Raw genomic sequence first — 20,400 nt, 5'->3', positions numbered from 1 at the left:
ATGTTGAAAACTGCCATGGTTTTGTGCAATACCCCCAGTACTAGGATGTTTAAAAACATTTATCTTGTGCTTTCTATATTATGCTAACAACAGATAGAAGTGACACAGAGCCCATCACCTCTGTCATTGCCTGTATGGTATCTCCTGTATGTGTTGATTTGCAGCTCAGATGCCATATGTTGCAGGTATCACATGAAAGCCAGTTTCATATGTGTAGAATTCTGCATGGGTTGTTTTTTGGCGCATAGCTGCATGAGCATTGTTTTATTTATTTAACATTTTTATACCAACCCAAACATACATCTCTGGGTGGTTTTAGTGCTTGCAGTGGTGTGCATGTAAGATACAATATATGATGATCCAGAACTACTGTGCCCTAAGCAGAGCAGGGGTGCAGATCCACCAAATTTAGGAATTCCCCTTCATTTTACTGACCCTCCCCCAAGTGTTACCATTTCATCTCCCAAAAGTAAGGAATCTGTTAACATGGGGAGAGAAAAATACTGTTTAACGAGTGACAGAAAACCACTATCACATTTTCTATCCCTCAAAACACATTTTCTACACACACCCCACCCGGCAAAGTGTATTTCCTCTCAAAATATTTAAGTGAGGAGTTTAAGTTGCTTGAACTCCTTCCACTCTTGTCTCCTGCATTCCTAAAACAGAGGTCAAGAGGAACAAAGGTCTGGGACAGTAGTTGCCCTGGTTTTGACAGGGTTAAAAATCTAAGTACAAATGATAAACACCACAAAGTTCAGCCTGAACATGATTTACATGCTCTAATTGTCTGGAAAATTTAGTTCATGTGAACTATGATTTTTTTTTACACAGCTGGCAAAAGGAAAGAGGGTGAGAGGGGCCTGTAAATGGCTGTACACTCTTACTGGTTGGCATTTGATTCTTGCAGTAGGGGGAGCTGTGCTGCTACAAGAAGTGAGAGAAAAGAGCACCCAGCCAAAACAGCAAGGCAAAACAACAACTTTAAGCTCTAAACAAGTGCCGTTGTGTCACCAAAGGTATGGTGGAGTATAATGCTGGCAAATTAATTGAAATAGGATGCAAAGCTGTGCTAAAACCTGCTAACTGGGCAAAGAGGCACCTTTTAGAAATAGTGGCTCTCATATTTGGCAGGAGAGACTGAGAGAACAACTTCCCCTATTCAGCTCAGCACATTCCTCCATTGGCTGTTGCTGGTGTCTCCCTTGAGTTTCTTTATAAATCGTGAGTCCCTTTGAGACAGGGAATCTGTATTGTTAGGGTATTTCCATAAGACCTATAGTCCTGAAATTTGGTACAAGTGTGGTTCAAAACATCCTGAGCCAGTTCGTTCTCCCCCACCCCACATCCCCTCAGCCAGTTCTGACACTGCCACAGCTTTCTCTTGGCCAGCCAGCCAACACTTTCCGGCATTCCTCTTCTTCTCCCAGCAGCTGCTCGTGAACTCTCGCGAGAGCTGCCTCGCATGGGATTAGCCACAGGCATGCATTAGAGAATTATATATAGAGATAATAGTAAGACTCTTGGAAGTATATACAGTATATAAATCAAAGGGACCTGCCACACAGTTCTAAGCATACTTATCATGTAAGACAATGGGACATTTCTTAGTCAACATAATTTCGGGTTTCTATAAGAGTGTACAAATTTGGGATATAAATGTGCAATGATACAATCTATATTGTATTGAAGAAATGGCATGATTCCTGCCAACAGATCTAAAGGATCTTGATTGCAGACTAAATTTATATTATATGCTAGTAAATTCATTTTGTAATCTGCTAGCATAGGTCCTGGAGCAACCAACTACTTCCAGGAGCAACCAAACTACCAGAACTCAATATTCTTCATGTGCAATTTTGTTTGCTGTGTTCTGTCTTGTTCTGAGGTAAACTGTAGTTCTATTCAGACATTACGTTTCATATACTCAGGTTGTGTCTGTACAAATGTTATGTGTTTTAGTGTGAATGTGTGTACATGTGTTAATTTTAAAAGTGAACTGGATACAGGTCCCTCAAATGCATGGTACAGATAGAAAGTGTACTGCTGTACATGTGTTCAGGATAACATGCGAATAAACCTATGTGTATACAGATCTGTACATGTGTACACAGATTGTACATGCATTTAACATAACATTTGGAATAGGGCTTTTGTGACCTGCATTTTCAATGCTACATGTTAAAATGTCTCATTTTTCGACTTACCTAGTAAACAAATTGCTTGAACTATATAGCCTTATAATGACCTTATAAAAAAGACACTGTATACTATTACAGTGTTGAAGTAGGACCAGAAGTCCCACTCTGGAACATCTCTAATGCCCTGCCTACACTTTTCACAGTTACAGTGGTGTTCATCTGAAGAGGAAAAATCCATAACCATGATTTGTGGGTGTTTCTGTGATTGGCAGCTTGGGGTGCCCAAGGCTGCTGATCATGGAAATGCCCACCATCATGGTTATGGTGTTCGCCTCTTCAGATCAACACCACAGTGAAGGAGGGAGTGACATACCAGGGTGGGACTTCTGGATCTGATTTTGACTCTGTAATTGTGCATGGAGCCTTTTTTTTTTTAGAATGTCCAAACAGGGCTTACGTATACCAAATTTTTCCTTCCTACTGATGTGGGAACAGCTTAACTCCAAACAGAGATACATTTTGTCTCTTTCTTTGCTATATAAACCTGTTTTCAGACTTTTCTAATTGGATACCTTGACTACACGTGTCTCAGTTTTTCAGCTTTCTAGCTAGTGTTGAGGTAGATTATCTATTTGGAGGTACTCCTTGCCCCCACTTTTGAAACAGGGAGAGTACAGATATCTTCCCTTTCAGCCTTTCCTAATAATCAGGGTGTCTCAGGTTTACTGTGTACCAGGTTTCAGTTATATTAATGTGTGGAAATACCTAACAATTTTGTGGCAGATGTCATTTCTCCCCATTTCCAGGGAGAGATGTATATACGTACTATTTCCAGATTTTAGTAATCAGGATGTTTTGAAACATACTTGTACCAAATTTCAGGACTATAGGTCTTACGGAAGTACCCTAACAATATAGATATCACTATCAGTAAGACCCAAACTTATTTATTTGTTACCATAATGAAATATTCTGACAGTGTCACTTGTAGTATACTGCAGTATTTACAGTCCAACCTTAAACATGCTTACTTGAAAATAAGTCCCACTGAATTCATTGGATAATTCCTAGCAGGTGTGCTCAAAACTGCAGCTCTAACATAAACTACAGTATATGGCATGTTTACGCAGAAACAAATCCTACTAATAAATCCTAAAATGCTGTTTCTTTTTCAGACTATTCCTATAATTAACATCTTAACTTGCTTCAAGCAATGGCAAAAGGACATAACCAAATTTGTTTGGCAAGGGAAAAGACCAAGAATTAAATTTAAAAATTTAACAGATGCTAAAGAAAGAGGCAGTCTTACCCTGCCTGATTTAAGGTTGTATTTTGATGCTGTTTGTTTGACGTGGTTAAAAGAATGGATAACATTAAGAAATCCCAGAATACTTGATCTGGAAGGATTCGATAGAAGGTTTGGATGGCATTCATATCTGTGGTATGATAAAAGTAAAGTGCATAAAGATTTTCTTAATCACTATGTAAGAAGGAGCCTAATGAGAGTGTGGGTAAAATATAAAAAATGGTTGGAATCTAAAACTCCATTATGGCTATCCCCGATTGATGCTTTAGCACGTAAAGAGATAAATATGCAACCTGAATGGGGTACCTATAGGAATTTGTTATGTTTCCAAGAAAAGGGCTGTAAATTAAAAAACCTAATCGAAGTACAAAATTTGGTTAGTAACTGGTTTCAGTACCATCAGTTAAATGAAATTTATAAGAAGGATCTTAAAGTTGGATTAGAGGATCAAATGTCGAGATCTGAGAAGGAGAAGGAGCTGTGTGAAAATGACGAAAAATTAGTTTCTAAGATGTATAAGCTGTTGCTTTTGGAGGAGACAAGAGATGAAGTGGTTAAAACGACTATGATAAAATGGGCTCAAGATGTGGGTCATAATATAGATATGGCAGCTTGGGAAAAATTATGGAAAATGGATTTAAAGTTCACTGCATGTTATACTTTAAAAGAAAATTATTATAAGATGATGTACAGGTGGTATTTGACACCCAAAAATTAGCATTCATGTATAAAAATGTTCCAAACAAATGTTGGAAATGTGGACATTGTGAAGGAACTTTTTTTCATATGTGGTGGTCTTCTGGGAAGGCAAAGACCTTTTGGGATATGATATATAATGAGTTGAAGAAAATTTTTTAAATGACATTTCCTAAGAGGCCAGAATCCTTCCTGCTGGGAATAACGCAAGGAGAGTTTTCCAGAAGAAACTTAACATTTTTAATGTATGCAACCACGGCGGCCAGACTAGTATATGCGCAGAAATGGAAGGACAAGGAAATGCCCTCAAGAGAAGATTGGTTGATAAAAATTTTGGAATATGCTGAGATGGCAAAACTTACAGTACTGATAAGGGATGAAAACTTGGAATGTTTTAAAGAAGATTGGAAACCATTCTTACTATACTTAAAGAACTATTTTTCTAATATCGATTTTTCAGCAGGGTTTGAAATTTAGTAATAATAGCAGGTTGGGTAGAGTAAAATCGAGTTTGCAATGTGTAGGATAAATGTTTTGAATTACTATAGCAATGGTTGACTTGTATAGTTAATGAATCATGCAGATTGGTGAGCGGGAAGTCAATATTTACTTAATTAGATGTAACGGGATTGTTAAGATATTGTAAAAACCAATTAAAAAATTTAAAAAGCAAAGAAATAAATCCTACTGTGTTAAATGGGGCTCACTCCGAGATAAGTGTGCATAGGATTGCAGCCTTAGTTAACTAGAACATTTCATTCACCAAAACTTCAAGCTTTTGTTTGACAAATGTTATATATCTAATTTGGTTTTTATTTGGCCAAAATGGAAGATGATTCTTCTTGCAGAGATATGGGTAGATTATTGTATTGTTTCTGTAATGATAACAGAAAATGAGACAGAGGTGGTAAGATTTGTTTTACTGAATCTTATCAAATGTGAAGCTTTCAGGATTTCTCTTTCTCTTGGGGCCAAATTTAAGATTCTCCAAAATTAAATGGAATATACTGACCTATAAGTAAATTGGATGGATTAATTAGAAAATAAAAGGCTACTTTTAGATATGCATATTTATAAAATCTATAGCAGTCTTGGTCAAACTGCTCAAACTGATCCAGGCTGCAGCACAACACTCTTATTTATACAGAACTTTCCTTTTGCAACAGTTAAGTAAACTCTGCCACTGTGAGGGGATCAAGAAACAGCCCATCTAATGGAAGTTTACTATTACTATTAGCACTAAATTAAACATCTCTCTGCCCACACAGCATACTTGCAATACAGACTAGGCTATCGTATTTGGATTTCAAGAGTTCTGGCACCTTACAGAGCATGTACAAGGTGCCTTCTCTTTGTAGAGGGAACTAGGTTATGTACAATTGTCTTAAAACACCACCCTATAAGAGAACAGAGAAAGCCAGGAAACATAGCATGTACCGTATAACTGAATGCTGCTTTGAGTACAGCTCTTAGGGTCACTTCTCAGGATAGCATTGTGCTTTGGACAGTGACCAAAATGCAAACATACATCAGTTATGGGTACTGTTTCAAATGCTGCATTTCTCTTTAAATATATGCAAGCAGTAATGGATGAGGCCTCTTGCAAATTTTAAAGTAGAAAGCCATGTCTGAAATACTCTGGTGGTAAATTTATGTCTGCACTTCACCTCTTAGGGGATGGAGCTGTAGCTCATTGGCAGTACTTTGTCTCAGGTTCAATCGCTGGCATCTTCAGGTTGGGCTGAAAAAGATCCCTGTTTGAAATCTTGGAGAGCCACTGCCAGTCAATGTAGACAATACTGGGCTACAGTGGTGTAACAAACACCTCCTCCATTAAAAAAACCCAAACCATTTAAATTTTGAGCTGTCCCCATCCCCAGCAGCACTCACTCTTCCTCTGTCGCCAACAGCACCAGCTCCTGTGGTGCTGGCAGCAGAGGAAACAAACATGTTTCCGTGTGAGAAACATCAGCCAGGAAATGGCAACAGATATGAATTCATGCTCACTGCCATTTCCCAGCTGGCTTTGTACACAATAGGCATGCAGTTTAGTTCCTCTGCTGCCGATGCCACAAGAGCTGGGGCAGGTTGTGGCGGCAGCTTGTGGAGTTGGAGTGCGACCGTGGTGGAGGGTGCACAGTGTGGAGGCAAATGGGAGGTCTGCAACAGTACCCCCCAGGGGCCTGCATTAATGGAATGTGGTGGAACACTGCTAGCTCTGCTCCTGCTGGGCTAGATGAACCAATGGTCTGACTCGGTATAAGGCAGCTTTCTATGTTCAGAATGAATCCTCAGTACATAAATTTAAAAGAGACCCTTGCATACAGAAAACTGAATGTCAAGGGTAAGACTAGACTTTCTCCTGACTTTAGAAAGGAATCTTTTGTATGGAGTAGTATTCCAAGGTTGTATCCTATTATGTATGCTTCTACACCAGCTTGAAGTGGTATTGCCCAGGAAAATATATAACATCTCATTAAAAAACAGCCCATGTGTCCAGTATAAATGACATATGCATTTCACAAGAAGTGACCTTAAATACACATGATTTCATTCAGGAATGAATCTGAATGCAGGAACTCCATTAGATGCGACTCCTCTAAGGTTTAACCACAGTACCACAATGGTTACAGAAGCTGCACCAGGTGCGTGTAATTGTTTATTTTATATGGGCCATGTTGGAAAGCGATCCTGCAGCTTTAAAAATTACAATAAAAGGGAGAATGCTGTCTACTTTTCAAAACAGTACAGAATACGATGATGCCCTTTCTCCCTAAGCAGTGAGTGCTGGACAGAAAACTATATAGCAGAAATTTGGTGGCAGGGGAGAGAAGCAAGAAGAGGTAGAAGGGAACCTATGAATCTACATGAATTCTAGTTTTGTTTTTTTAAGAGTACAAGGACATTTTTGTGTGTGGGAAAACCCATAACATTTACAGCACTCCCATTTCACAAGGAAAATTCTTTTGAGAAAGATCAACAACAGTTTTTCTACCTCACCTTAAACTAAACGGACAAACGCCATCCCTTCGCATTGCGCCAGTGCCTATGTTAAGGCCGACGCCGTTGTATGCGTGCTAATAGAATATTAAGGACGCACACATTTTCCCCTCCCCGGCTTTTGTATCTATCTCACCAGAGACGATACTGTTAAGTATCCAGTAAAAATCTAAATGGTTCACACAGAACTAGTGAGTAACGCTCTTACAAAGGCTACGTAGTTCTAACTCCAGTCAGAAGAAGGGCTCGAAGTGGTGGTTTGCAGGCAGCTTTTCCTATTGCTTGTTGCCACAAATATAGTTTTCAAGGCGGGATACTGAGGCATCCTAGGGGGCTCCGACAACTACTAATACGCTACTTAAAAAGCATATGTAGGCAACAATGTCTATGTGCTTTAATATACGAGGAGAAAGGAACGCACGCTCTATAAACAATTCTGGGCTAAAACCTCAAGAACACCCGGAACCGGCGGAAATCTTTAGCCTCTATTGGTTGCTACTCTCACCAATCTCCGCTCTTCTCCCACCCCATTGGCTCATGGTTCAATCTGGCTAGTGCTCGCATACGGACTCGTCACGCGCTTTTTCAATGTGGAAAAAGGGGCGGGGACCATGCTCTCTCGTTCCCTTTATTGCACTGTAAAGGCTTTTAACTGTCTCTTTGCAGCGCTTGCAAAAGCGAGTAGTAGCTGCTATATCCAGGACTCGGCTAAGGGTCATCGTTAGGTCAGCTGAGACCCCAGCTAAGCACTGTTTCTGAGATGTTGGGGAGCGGGATCCGCAGAACCAAGTGGTCGCCTAGGGCGCTTAACTGAAGGGGGCGTGGAGCGGAGCTTTGTCGCTGTGTGTACTATCTGCTATCAGGAGGGGAACAAGCGGTAACACTGATAAAAGTAACTATGGAGGAGGTGGGGAAGGCACTTCTCCCCAAGGCTGCTGTTTATCTTAACACTGTCCCTGGGTGAAGCCATGAGGCTTAGCCACTTCGGTAAAGGGAGAGAGCAGGTGACGGTTGCAAGGAGACCACATCACGCAGCGAGACTACGGGCGGGCCAGATGCAGAGATAGCTCCTTGCTTTCTGGCCTCTCCCCACGCTGAGTTCAGTCCCAACCAATGCGCCACGCTGCACAGGAGAGCAAACAAGAGGCGTTCGAGACTGCACAGAGCTGCCTCCGCTCGCCTCTGGGTAGAGGCAGTGGGAAGAAGCCACAGAATTGCTTAAAATAAAACCACTCCTATTAAGCACTATGCCGCCCAGAAGGACAGCGATAGCAAGGCAAGCGTAGAGCCAGTGGTTCTTTGCAGCCCATACGGATACTGAATTCACTCAGGGTGAAGTGCAACAGTCCTGCAAGGGACAGCTTTTGCCTTCTTTCTCTGGGTGACTCCGTGGTGGGGACTGCTGTGGGAGATGAGAGCGAGAACAGCAGAGGGTCTCAGGCAGCAAACCTGGAACCGGCCCTGACTTGACTGTAAACGTCCCGCCTGAGCAGCAGTGAGCCTGGAGTACTCTGCCCCTACCACTCTGCTTGGCCAACGAATACGAGCTGATCAGTTGTCTTCGGTCGCGCTTCTTCCCCCTTGCTAAAACCTCTACCGGCTTTGATCCCGGCGAGCTGAGATTCTCCGCTTTGCCTGCTTCTACCCCACTCTGACTCCACACCCACCGCGTGCGCGAAAGAAGTCTGGTCGAACAGGCAGGTGGCCGGCTGATATTTCCCCCCACCCCTTTCGTGTGCGCGCTCTGTGATTGGACCCTTGTTTTCTTCTCCCCCCCGCACTTCCCCCTGTGCAGTCCTGCTTGCATTCACCTGATTGGTCGATGCGCACGCGCGGGCTCCGTTGCCCCCCCTCCCCTCAGGGGTAGGGGTTGGAGCAGCTCCTGGTCAAGGCCCGGCAGTTGCCTGTCATCCCTTAAGGGGCTCGTAGCTCGGTGTGGCAGTTGAGCGTCGTTGCGATGAAGCCTCTCCGCTATGTGTGGCCGTGCTGATCTCCCCTGACAGGAATATGGCTGCGCGCCTGCCCGCGGCTGCTGCCTGGCTTATGGCGGGGCCGGGGGGAGGCGGCGAGCGGGAGACGCGGGTCCTGCTGCGGTTGCCGCTGCTGCTGCCGTTGCTGCTGGGCATCCTCCTCAGCCGGTGCCTGGGAGAGCAGCCCCCGCGCGGCTCTGCAGCCGCCGCTTCCTCCTTGTTGCCCGGCGTCTCCGACTCTGAGGAGACTGTTATCATTGGACTGCGGCTGGAGGATACGGACGACGTGTCGTTCATGGAAGGGGGAGCACTACGAGTGAGTGAGAGGACTCATGTCAAGCTGCGGGTCTACGGGCAGAATATCAATAACGAAACCTGGTCCCGCATTGCCTTTACTGAGCATAAGCGGCGGGGGGACGGAGAAGGCAGGCGGTCGCCGGCTGAGCAAGAAGATGGCCCGGCTCTTGTAGGCACTACGTCGTCGGCCCCGCAGCGCTGCGGCATCCGCACTTCGGACATCCTCATCCGGCCGCACATCATTCTAAACCGCCGCACCTCGGGCATAATCGAAATCGATATCAAGCCTTTGCGCAAAACAGAGAAGAGCAAGTCCTACTACCTGTGCACTTCCGTGTCTTCCCCAGCTGTTCTGGGGGGTCCAGGGGGTTCCGCTGGGGGCAGCAGTGGCGGAGGGAGCATTATTGGCTCTGATGGGAGCCCCTGGACTGAGACTACCTGGATCTATCATGATGGTGAGGACACCAAGATGATAGTGGGCGAGGAGAAGAAGTTTTTGCTTCCCTTTTGGCTTCAGGTGATCTTCATCTCCCTCTTGCTGTGCCTCTCTGGCATGTTCAGTGGCCTCAACCTGGGACTTATGGCCCTTGATCCCATGGAGTTGCGAATTGTGCAAAACTGTGGGACAGAAAAAGAGAAGAACTATGCCAAACGTATTGAACCTGTGCGCCGCCAGGGCAATTACTTGCTCTGCTCCCTACTGTTGGGCAATGTGTTGGTCAACACCACCCTTACTATCCTGCTTGATGACATTGCTGGTTCTGGGCTGGTGGCCGTGGTGGTCTCCACCATCGGCATTGTAATCTTTGGTGAGATCGTGCCGCAGGCTATTTGTTCCCGGCATGGCCTTGCCGTAGGTGCCAACACCATCTTCCTCACCAAGTTCTTCATGATGATGACCTTCCCAGCTTCTTACCCAGTCAGCAAACTGCTGGACTGTGTGTTAGGGCAGGAGATTGGTACTGTCTACAACCGTGAAAAATTACTTGAGATGTTGAGGGTCACTGACCCTTACAATGATCTGGTCAAAGAAGAATTGAACATTATCCAAGGAGCGCTGGAATTGCGCACAAAAACAGTAGAGGATGTAATGACCCCACTCCGGGACTGCTTCATGATTACTGCTGAAGCTGTGCTTGATTTCAACACTATGTCTGAGATAATGGAGAGTGGTTATACCCGAATACCTGTCTTTGAAGGGGACCGCTCCAACATTGTGGACCTCCTTTTTGTCAAGGACTTGGCCTTTGTGGATCCTGATGATTGCACTCCACTCAAGACCATCACCCGTTTCTATAACCATCCACTGCACTTTGTCTTCAATGACACCAAGCTGGATGCCATGCTTGAGGAATTCAAAAAAGGTGGGATGGTGGTGGTTGGTGATGGGAGTGGGGAAGAAGAATGTAAAAGGAAGCTTTAAGGGCTAGAAATGCACTTTATTTAAAAGAAACCTTAGATTTTTGGATTGCTAATTTCTGTGCCGGGCCTGGTTCCAGGTTATGGGGAGCCTACAACAATGTGCTTGGGTAGGGCCTCCATCCTCTGCTTTGTCACTGATCTGCCTTGCCACACCATCAGAGAGAGGAGTGAGTGAGAGGCGAAATTGAATACTCTTGCAAGGAACAGCCACTTGCTGCTTCTTGAGCTGTCTCTTGCTGAGCATCTTTGCTGGGCTCAGTCACCCACCAAGAGAGGAAGGGAGAGCAAGAGAAGTGGGCAGAGATTGTTGCTGCTCCTGCAAAGCTGCTTATTTGAGTGGTGAGGATTAGGCCTAGAGTTTCTCACTGCATTGGCCAGAGAGAGAGGGGAAGAGGGAGGAGCAGCTGCTGCATCTTCTTTCTCTTACCTTTTGTTTCCTGCTAGATGGCATGGCAGTTTGGGTTAGACCCAGCAGGCCTAGGTTTTCTTGCCACCAAGATGGAGAGTAAGTTAGTAGGCAGAGACAGCAGCCTGCACTTCCTTTGGGCACAAGATTGGGACCAGTCTTTCCTGCCACCAGAGAGATATAAGTAAATGCACAGGACTCTGGCTACTCCTGGAAAGTGCCACTTCCTTTCACTTGTTTGTATGCTCTCTTTGGGCAGTCTCACTGGGCCCAAGCCTCCCTGCAATGATGCCCAAAGAGAAAGGGCAGGCAGAGACAGAGGCAGCTGCTGCCTCCTCTCAATTGCCTGTGCTCCTCCTCTGAGTGACATGGCTAATCCACTTCTCCCTACCATGCCTCCCAGAGTGAGAGGGTGAATGGGCAGAGGTTGGAGCAGCTACCACTGCCTCTTGCTAACTTATATGCCTGTGTTTTCTCTCTGGATAGTGGTCCAGTCTCTGTTGTCAAGCCTTCCAGAAGGAGAGGGCAGGTGAGCAACTGGAGGTAGCAGTGGCTTCTCCTTGTAGCTGCCACTCACTTGCCCTCTTTTGCAGGTAGCTGCCCTGTATTGTGGGGATGGGAAGAGGGGGAGGCATTGAGGAGGAGCTGTTGCTGCTTTTGCAGCTTGTGGCCACTGGGCACACAATGGGTGGATATACATCTGAGGTGGCCAAAACATCAGCAGCAGTTGGTTAGGAGTTTGGTGGCCCTTGTGGTGCCCAAAGGTGCCAGCCTGTGATGCTGGCCCTGTCAGTACAAAATTCTGTGTGTATAGTGCTATTGTAGAATAGCAGTCTGGATATTTTGCCTTCAATTCTCCGCCTCAAGTAATGAAAGGCTTTGATTCACTGCTCTCTTTATTTCTATGTCTGTGTGTTTGGTTGAGTATTGTTTAGTTGATGATACATTGCACAGTAACCTTGTACATGTTTATGTGGAGCCATGGGCAGTCATATTTACAATGAATGTAAATATTCATTGTATTTGTAAAATGCAAAAAACAGAAGTAGATTCTGGGTTTTTTGCATTTTACAAATACAATGAATATTTACATATCGCTTTTTAACAAAAATTCCCAAAGTGGTTTACATAGATATAAATAAACAAACAAACAAAATGGCTCCCTTTCCCCAAAGGGCTCACAATCTAAAAAATAAACCTAAAATAGACTCCAGCAACAGCCACTGGAGGGATGCTGTGCTGGGGATGGGTAGGGCCAGTTGCTCTCCCCCTGCTAAATAAAGAGAATCACTACTTTTAAAAGGTGCTTCTTTGCTCAGGTAGCAGGGGATTTTCTCATACACATGAAATGCATATTTTTGTGTTGTGTGCTCACTTCACCTTTTTTTTTACTTGTACATGTGAAATGTTTTTTAGACAAACAACTCTTGTGACTCAAGAGAAGTTTATGGGCCTGAAGTGCATGTTTGTGTACAAAAGAGTTGTATAATTGTGCAGGCAAACTAATGAGTCACACAGTTTGAAGTGTTCTCCTTCAAGGAAAATTCATATTTGTGATGTAAGCAGCACTTTTCAAAGTTGAACTCTGGCTTTTGTAATCTTTTTTGCCAGACTCTCAGGTTCATAAGTTTTAGCAACTATTCTTAAATTTCAGCTTCCCCCTTATATTTATTTATTTAACATATTTGTATACTGCCCAAAATGCAAATCTCTGGGTGGTTTACTACAAAAATTTCTAGCAGTCTTTTATTTAGCACAACTTTAAAATTGATTTTCTTTGGATCTAAACAATGATATTGTCTATGACATATGAAAAACCTTCTCAAGAAATGATCTGAACTTATGCATCACAGTATTCCTACATGGAAAACACTTCTATGCACGTATTAATATGAAACCTGCATGTAGCTCATAAGACGTGGTCAAGGATGTTAGCTTTTTTAGTCTGTCTGCATACATATTGCCAAGCTGTGATTGGCTGCAGCTTTTCAGTGTGTATGCACATGTGTTTGCAGAGCACATAAGAACAGCCCTGCTGAATCAGGCTCAAGGCCCATCTAGTCCAGCATCCTGTTTCGCACAGTGGCCCACCAGATGCCGCTGGAAGCCACAGGCAGGAGTTGTGGGTGTGCCCTCTCTCCTGCTGTTACTCCCCCGCAACTGGTACTCAGAGGCATCCAGGTGGCCTGTAGCCCTCCACAAATGCCCTCCACATGCACAAATCCTGCATGTGATCATTTTTCTTTATGATCAATATATTGGTTTTAATACCTACTTACAGGTGTATTCTCTATAAGAATGTTGTTGTTATACATGAAGTGGTCCTTCAAATTACATATAGTTCAATACACACCAAACACCACTGATGTAATGGGTAGTCCTTTTTTCTTTCTGTTAGCTTCATATACACCCCAGGAGAAGGAATTCAAGGGAGGTATAATTCTGTTGGAACATGGGAATGTTTCCCATTGCAGGTATGTCACCTATGGTAAATGATGGCCCTGGTTGTGAACACACATGCTTGGTCCACTTTTAATTCAAAATTGGACCACTTGCATCTAGATTAATTCTATAAATCCTATATGCCCTTGTGACCTATTATGTTCTCTTACTGATACCACCTGTGTATTGGGCTCAGTTATCAAGGAAACAAAGAGGCATCCTTGGTGTTTGCTCATCAGTAATGGAACTCCTTTGTAATGCAGACTCGCCAAGATTGAGAATCTTTGTGAAGTTTTGGAAGTCACCTCTGTTTGGGTTTCGGAGTTAGATTGGGAAAGTGTTTGAAACTTCCTTGCATTAGACACAGTGTTGTTCTGATTCACCAGTTATTATAATCTTGATTCATTGGATTGAACTTTGGAGCAGGATATAATTCTAAATAAATAATTTGGATTTTGAAGCTTTGATCATAGATTTGTGTGGAAGGTAGTATGACCCACTGACCATCTTTAGAGCTATATTTGCTCTATAGCTGTGTAAGGAGGGTAGTGCTGAAGCTGACCTTTTCTCAAGGTAATACATGCACTGTAGCTGAACTTCTGCACTCAGTTCTCTGATTTCTAAGCAGTGCACTCTGGTTAGAATTCAGAACTATGTCTGATTGATGCACTAAAATCTAGCTTTGTATTTTAGCTTTTCCCATGTTTGAGTTGACTGTATGTTTTGAATGTGTTGATTCACATGAATTGTAAGATATTTGTTGGTAATGTTCTCTTAACCTTTTACTTGACTGCTGCATTTTCTGGAGAAGATTTGGGGGTGGGGGGGGAGGGAAAAGGTTGTTTGCTAGCCTAGGTTGTTTGCTGGGCTCCTAAACTGTAACTTGTAAGCATTAAGGACTTGAACAGATTGTATTTTTAGCAGTCTAAGATTTCCCATTTTTATAGCTAGCTCTCACTTGTACAGTGCCACTAAAGCAACTAGAACAAGAGAAGTGGGGTGGGAAAACAGATGCAAAGTTATTTTAAATGTATTGTTTTTCACTAAATTCAAAGAACTGTTTTCCTAGTTATCTTGTTCTAGTTGCTTTAGTGGCTTAGTGGAAGTTAAAATTAATGCTATAAAATATACTCTGCTTTGTTGGCACCCACAGGCTGATCTAAGTAGTTTATACTATTTTGTTTAGGTGAGTGACTAGTTAAATCAGTGCAGTTTTTTTAGTTTTTCTTCTTTATTTCAACTAAACAAACAATATAATAATGATGTGTATTCATAAGTATGTAATCAAATAAAGAAAAAAACAAATCAAAGAAAGAAAACCCCTTTGATCATTTACATAGTATGTAGAAGTATATATCCCAAATATAATATTAGTAATAATACTAATACTAGTAGTATGTAGATAATACTAATATTAATACTTGGGATAATTATACCTCCAGCAAACAGGACACTGGAATTAACTAAACTGGATGATCAAGCCTTAATATTTTGTGTGTCTCTTTCTGAGTGGCAGTGTTATTCTAAGAATTGCATTCCTTCATAAATTAAATATTTTGTGGGACAACAGGGGTAAATTATTACTGCAGTGTGTTAGATTATGATAAAATAACTTATCCACATAACCTCCAGACCTATTGCTGAAACTAAAGAGGTCCCTTTTCTTAAATAGAAAGTCAGGTAGCTTCAGGGCCGAAAAGACAGGCTTAGGTCCTAAATTATGTCAACCTTAAGATTAAGAGGTCTCATAGCATTACAAAATGGGTTGAAAGTCCCACCATGGTGCATTACTTACCCACTCCTCACTGCATTGCTCATGGTTACAGCAGCATTCATCTGAAGACGTGAACGCTGCCTATAACCATGATGGAGGCCATTGATCTAGACCAAACCGTGGTCTAAATTTTTTTTTGATGTAATTTAGTTATTTCTGCACATTTATAAATATGATAAATAATTGTGTAGCCATATAAGTATATTTTTGTCTTATCAGAATGATAATGTCTGTTTTAGAGTCTTCTCCTTTTTCAATCAGTTATGTAAAACTGAAGATATAGTCATTTTTTGTTTTTCGGAAGTCCCTCATAATGTGAGGCCGTAAGGTGTAGCTTACTGAGCTTGTGCCTAAATCTGGTACGAGATGGCTTATAAAGGACTATTGCCAAAAATGTACCTTGGTGTAATGTACTGCCAAATTCTGCCATTGTTTCTATGATATAAAACTGTTACTTGAGTGGTGAGTACACATGTGTGACTATACCTGTGCTTCTGCTGTATGAATGATTCTTGCCTAGTTAACTTGAACAGGAATGCGTGAACAAAAATTCTCTGGTGTATTCCTTCATAAATTAAATATTTTGTGGGACAACAGGGGTAAATTATTACTGCAGTGTGTTAGATTGTTTGTAAGGCACCCATTGTAAACTCCCATTAATATTTTTCCCCTCAGGGTGTTTAGTTGATGTGATGGCTCTTTATTCTAGTAGCAGAAATGATAAGCTGATCTTTACATAGTTCTCAGCTTCAAATAATCCTTCCTGAGGTTAACAAATGTGTTGGGCTGGCCCTGAGGGGTATATTTTGAAAATGATGGAGTTACCTTTTTACTTTCTTTGCTTTGAAATGATCTCATAATATTGACAAGGAATTGGATTAACTTCCAAGGCAAGTACACTGCTTTTGATCAGAATGGAAATATACAAGAACAGCAGCTTGCTGCAAGTTTAACATTCAGTGCTTTAAGGATTAATAGTGTGAGCCATTTAAACTATATTAAAAACTGATTGGCATTGAGAGTTGTTGGGTATGTGTCCCTGCCTGGTTTGGGAAGTGGAATTAGTGTGTTTGTTCTTTACAGCCAGGGGCTGTGGTGCTGTATATCTCTAATAATTTGATTGTAATTTAACATATTTACTTGGCAGGTGCTGAAATGACATGAAATGAAAGGGAGCCACACCATTTACCAGTCCAGTTAATATGAGTGTAATGGCCAGGGGCGTAGCTAGGGGAGAAGGGGCCCGTGTTCATCCCTCTCTCTGGCGGGCCCCCAGAGTGAGGGAGATAATGAAGAAAATTGGAAGGGATGGAGCTAGAGGGACCTTAGGAGCTGAGGGCCCGTGTTCTTTGAACCCTTTCGCTCAGTTATAGCTATGCCCCTGGTAATGGCTAAATGCATACTCTGAAGAACTGAGAATAGCAACTCTCAAATTGTGGGGCAGGCCTGTGGAAGGAGTGACAAGATATCTGAAGGTGGCGTGCGAAGTTCCAGGGAAGGAGAGTATCCTACAGTAGGCAAAGCAGAGTCATGATCCTCCCAGCAGAGGTAATCTAGCATTGCAGTCATAACTATACTAATCATTGAAGCTACAGAGAGGCTGGGAGCTTCTGGTCACAGCAGCTCTCCCTTTCCTGCCTCTTGCTCTGCCTGTCTGGTTTTAGGATGGAGTCTGTCTGCTCTGTTCTACTCCTAATGTCAAGCATTATAATGAATGCCCCATTCAACAAATGGTTGTACAGCTATGTGTGAGAATTCCGTGAGCTTGTCTGTCAAGGGGATGGCCAAGGTTGGGAAGATCTGAAGGGAGACTAAGGCTGCAATCATATGCACATCTTTCTGGAAGTAAGCTCTTTTGAACAAAGTGGGATTTACTTTTGAGGAAAACAACAATAATATGGAATGGGTTGCATGTTTATAAGGGGACCTGAGCTCACAGGTTTTTAGAGAAATAGGATTAGAAGATGAATTTAACTTCTTTGAGACTAATGTGAAAGTGACACACTACTGAAGATTTGAACAATAACCAGGCATGCTATCAGATTTTATTTTTTGTGTTCATAGTGAGTGAGTTGCTGGGTCTTTTCAAAACAGGTGATGGATATTATCACTGAGATTGGGAGGGGCATGCTTTCACTCACTTTTTATGTTTTCTCTATGCTACATATAGACAGGGATGTGAGTAGACTGTCTTTCCTGCTTGCTCACCCCATTCAAATTCTCTGCCAAAAATAAGTGATGTAAATGAAGAACGTTTTAGATATTCTCTTTTTAATTTATTCTGGATTCAAGACTCTGGTGTGTAAACAACTTTATTTTATTTTTGCAAGTATTGGGCTATCAGAGAACAAAAAGAATGAGAAGGTATAGTTCAATGGGTATTGGTGGCTAGTGAAGGGAAATGGGGAAATAATACAGACCTTTATAAATTGTCTTTGAATCTAGGAGCTAGATAACAAACTCTTGAGCCAGCGTGGTGTAGTGGTTAGAGTGTGGGACTAGGACCAGGGAGACCCGAGTTCAAATTCCCATTCAGCCATGATGCTACCTGGGTGACTCTGGGCCAGTCACTTCTCTCTCAGCCTAACCTACTTCACAGGGTTGTTGTGAAAGAGAAACTCAAGTATGTAGTACACCACTCTGGGATCCTTGGAGGAAGAGTGGGATATAAATTGAAAAATAATATATTACTGGACTTAAGAGGCAGACAATATAGGAGGAGGGTAAATTGGCTTCCCTTTTAACCCCTTTCCTAGTAACATACTTTGAACAGAAATAGGGCTGCCTGGGACAGTTCTGTTCAGAGTATGTTACTAGTAAGGAAGCCAATTTAAGAATTTATAATTAATAAAGATTTTATTAAATAAGTCTTCCTTGCATCTAAGTGTCCTTGTTAAATTTCTAGGTGCTATGGCTCTCTAGTGGCTGGGATTTGTCAAGCCCTCTAATAACAGATGCCATAGTAGAGGAACAGGGGGCGATTCTCCCTGCAGAAGTCCTGTGCCTTGCTCATTGAAATCCCTTTCCAAACTCTGTTTGACTTTAATGAAATCAGCCTACATGTTTAAAAACTTTTCTCGGTCAGGTTCTGCTCCATGTTTCTAATTCCATGTGGTGCTCCTGCAGAGGTGCATACTCAACCCTGCAGAATGAGTAAAGAAGCCTAATGCGGTTTATACTTGTCATGACAATAGCTATTGATAGATGTAAAATTAGGTTGTTAACTCTGAAATACTATGCATGATATAGAACAGTTCATCTAATAACTGTGAAAGGCTTAGTTGTAGCTCAAGAGCGAAGTTGAGTGTGTTCAGTTGCAAAAAGTTAAGTGGCTTGATTTGAGGTCTACAGCAGAGAAGAGTGCACAGGTGCTTTGGTTTTGGGGGGAAATGGTGGGCAGTTCTTTACTTGCCTCTCTTCCAATTGACGAGTGTGTTTTTAACGATCCTGTTTGCCTGAGCCCTGGCTAAAACTTCTGGCATTCTTTCTTGTCGTTTTCTTCATTGGCTGTTCTCAGCATGTGTGACCCTAAATCCAAAGCCTTCTATTTCTAGCTTGCTGCAAGAATTCAGCTTGAAATGCCTTGTGTTGTGACACTAATATTGTAAAGCTGGCACACTTAACACAAACCATTCATTGTACAGCAGCTTTCTCAGTGCCCTTTACAGCTCTACTATGCAGAAGTTTCTGAGAGTTCTCCCTTATCTGCTGCAATAGTAGACCTGGAGACTTTGAGTTTTGCTTCTTGTTTTATCTTTCTCTTTGCTGCTATATTACACTACAAGATTGCTGAGTTTGAATTTATAACCTGTTTCACAGAAAAGGCACCTGAATCATGTTGCTTCATTTCTCCGGCATGAGTGCACTGGTTTCTTCTCCTTTTGAACTCTGTTCAGATCTGAACAATCAGTGCATCAAGTGATATACTTCACCTATATGCTTAAAGGCATATGATAATATATACCTCTGGTTTGCATGTTATCCAGTGTGTGGGCTTAGATCAAATAGTTGCCCAGTAAAGGATGTACTTATTTCTCCTGCTAGGGCATCAGATTTTTTGCTCATTTGAAAAATTTCCCTTCTCCTCCTGCATGGGAGGTAATTTCACATATCCTCACTTCTCTTCCTGTCTGTTCATTTTGCAGCATAGCTGTAGAATCATCTCATATTCTTCTCCTCCCTGTTTTGGTGTCTTGGTTTCTGCAAACTGTGTACTCTTATTCACAAATTTCTCCCAACTTCATGGGATTGTGATTTCTACATAGCAGGATAGATTGATTTATATTACAAAAACAGATCTGAGAAAAAGTCAGATTTCCAGTTTTGAAATTAATGTTATTCCTGAAAACCTTTACATACTAATTGGATAATTGGTTGAAATAATTAATATATTGGCTTGTAAATGAACAGGGCTTTGATGCAACCTAAATGAATGCTGATAACTTTTCTTTTGGACTGCAAAATATTAGTGGCGGGGAAAGGTAATTATGAAATTATTGGATTTCTGCTTGACTCTCTCTTTAGACATGAAATGTCTCTGGGCTAAGTGCTCCAAATACTTCAGAAGCAAGGGCTGGTAATTACTAGGCAGAATAATAATGGAAAATATCCAGGTTGTTTCGGTGATATAGTCATAAATATCAATAACGCTGCAATGATAAATGCAGTCCATGACCTGTTGTGTTATACGGTATTTATGAAGTTAGACCCTCTCCTTTTTCTTTTATCGAGAAGTGCAGATATTGATCTGGTGTGTTTCAACAGTCATGGGATTCTCTTGGTTTGAAAAAACTATATTTGTTGACTTTAAAATGGATGTATTGTATACATCTTGAATTTCATTTTAAACTAGGTTATTTTTGAAAACACAAGAGGTATTATAGTGTAGTGGTTAGGGTGTTGAACTAGGACCAAGGAGACCTGATTTCACATCCTTACTCACCTGT

The 20,400-nt window shown here is 42.0% G+C and overlaps 2 protein-coding genes across 5 annotated transcripts in view; both read left to right on the top strand.

Moving 5' to 3' along the window:
• The window catches only part of AS3MT (arsenite methyltransferase), a 47,946-nt gene extending 43,158 nt beyond the window's left edge, over positions 1–4,788 (top strand). Inside the window, exons 11-12 of one of the 2 annotated variants that reach the window (XM_053305527.1) lie at positions 835–1,019; positions 3,317–4,788. In XM_053305527.1, coding sequence (XP_053161502.1) covers positions 835–1,019; positions 3,317–3,329 — 198 coding nt within the window. In that variant the 3' untranslated portion in view covers positions 3,330–4,788. Of the gene's footprint in view, positions 1–834 lie in introns of both variants that reach the window. The other variant, XM_053305526.1, reaches the window with a different exon arrangement.
• Positions 4,789–8,937: 4,149 nt separating this feature from the next.
• CNNM2 (cyclin and CBS domain divalent metal cation transport mediator 2) overlaps positions 8,938–20,400 on the top strand; it is a 296,053-nt gene continuing 284,590 nt past the window's right edge. Inside the window, exon 1 of one of the 3 annotated variants that reach the window (XM_053305516.1) lies at positions 8,938–10,774. In XM_053305516.1, coding sequence (XP_053161491.1) covers positions 9,151–10,774 — 1,624 coding nt within the window. In that variant the 5' untranslated portion in view covers positions 8,938–9,150. The remainder of the gene's footprint in view (positions 10,775–20,400) is intronic. The other 2 variants (XM_053305514.1, XM_053305513.1) reach the window with 2 other exon arrangements.

The sequence above is a fragment of the Hemicordylus capensis genome, chromosome 3, assembly GCF_027244095.1.
Source record: "Hemicordylus capensis ecotype Gifberg chromosome 3, rHemCap1.1.pri, whole genome shotgun sequence".
NCBI lineage: Eukaryota > Metazoa > Chordata > Lepidosauria > Squamata > Cordylidae > Hemicordylus > Hemicordylus capensis.
The sequence above is the reverse complement of the archived record's forward strand: the minus strand, read 5'-3'. Positions and strand labels throughout refer to the sequence as shown.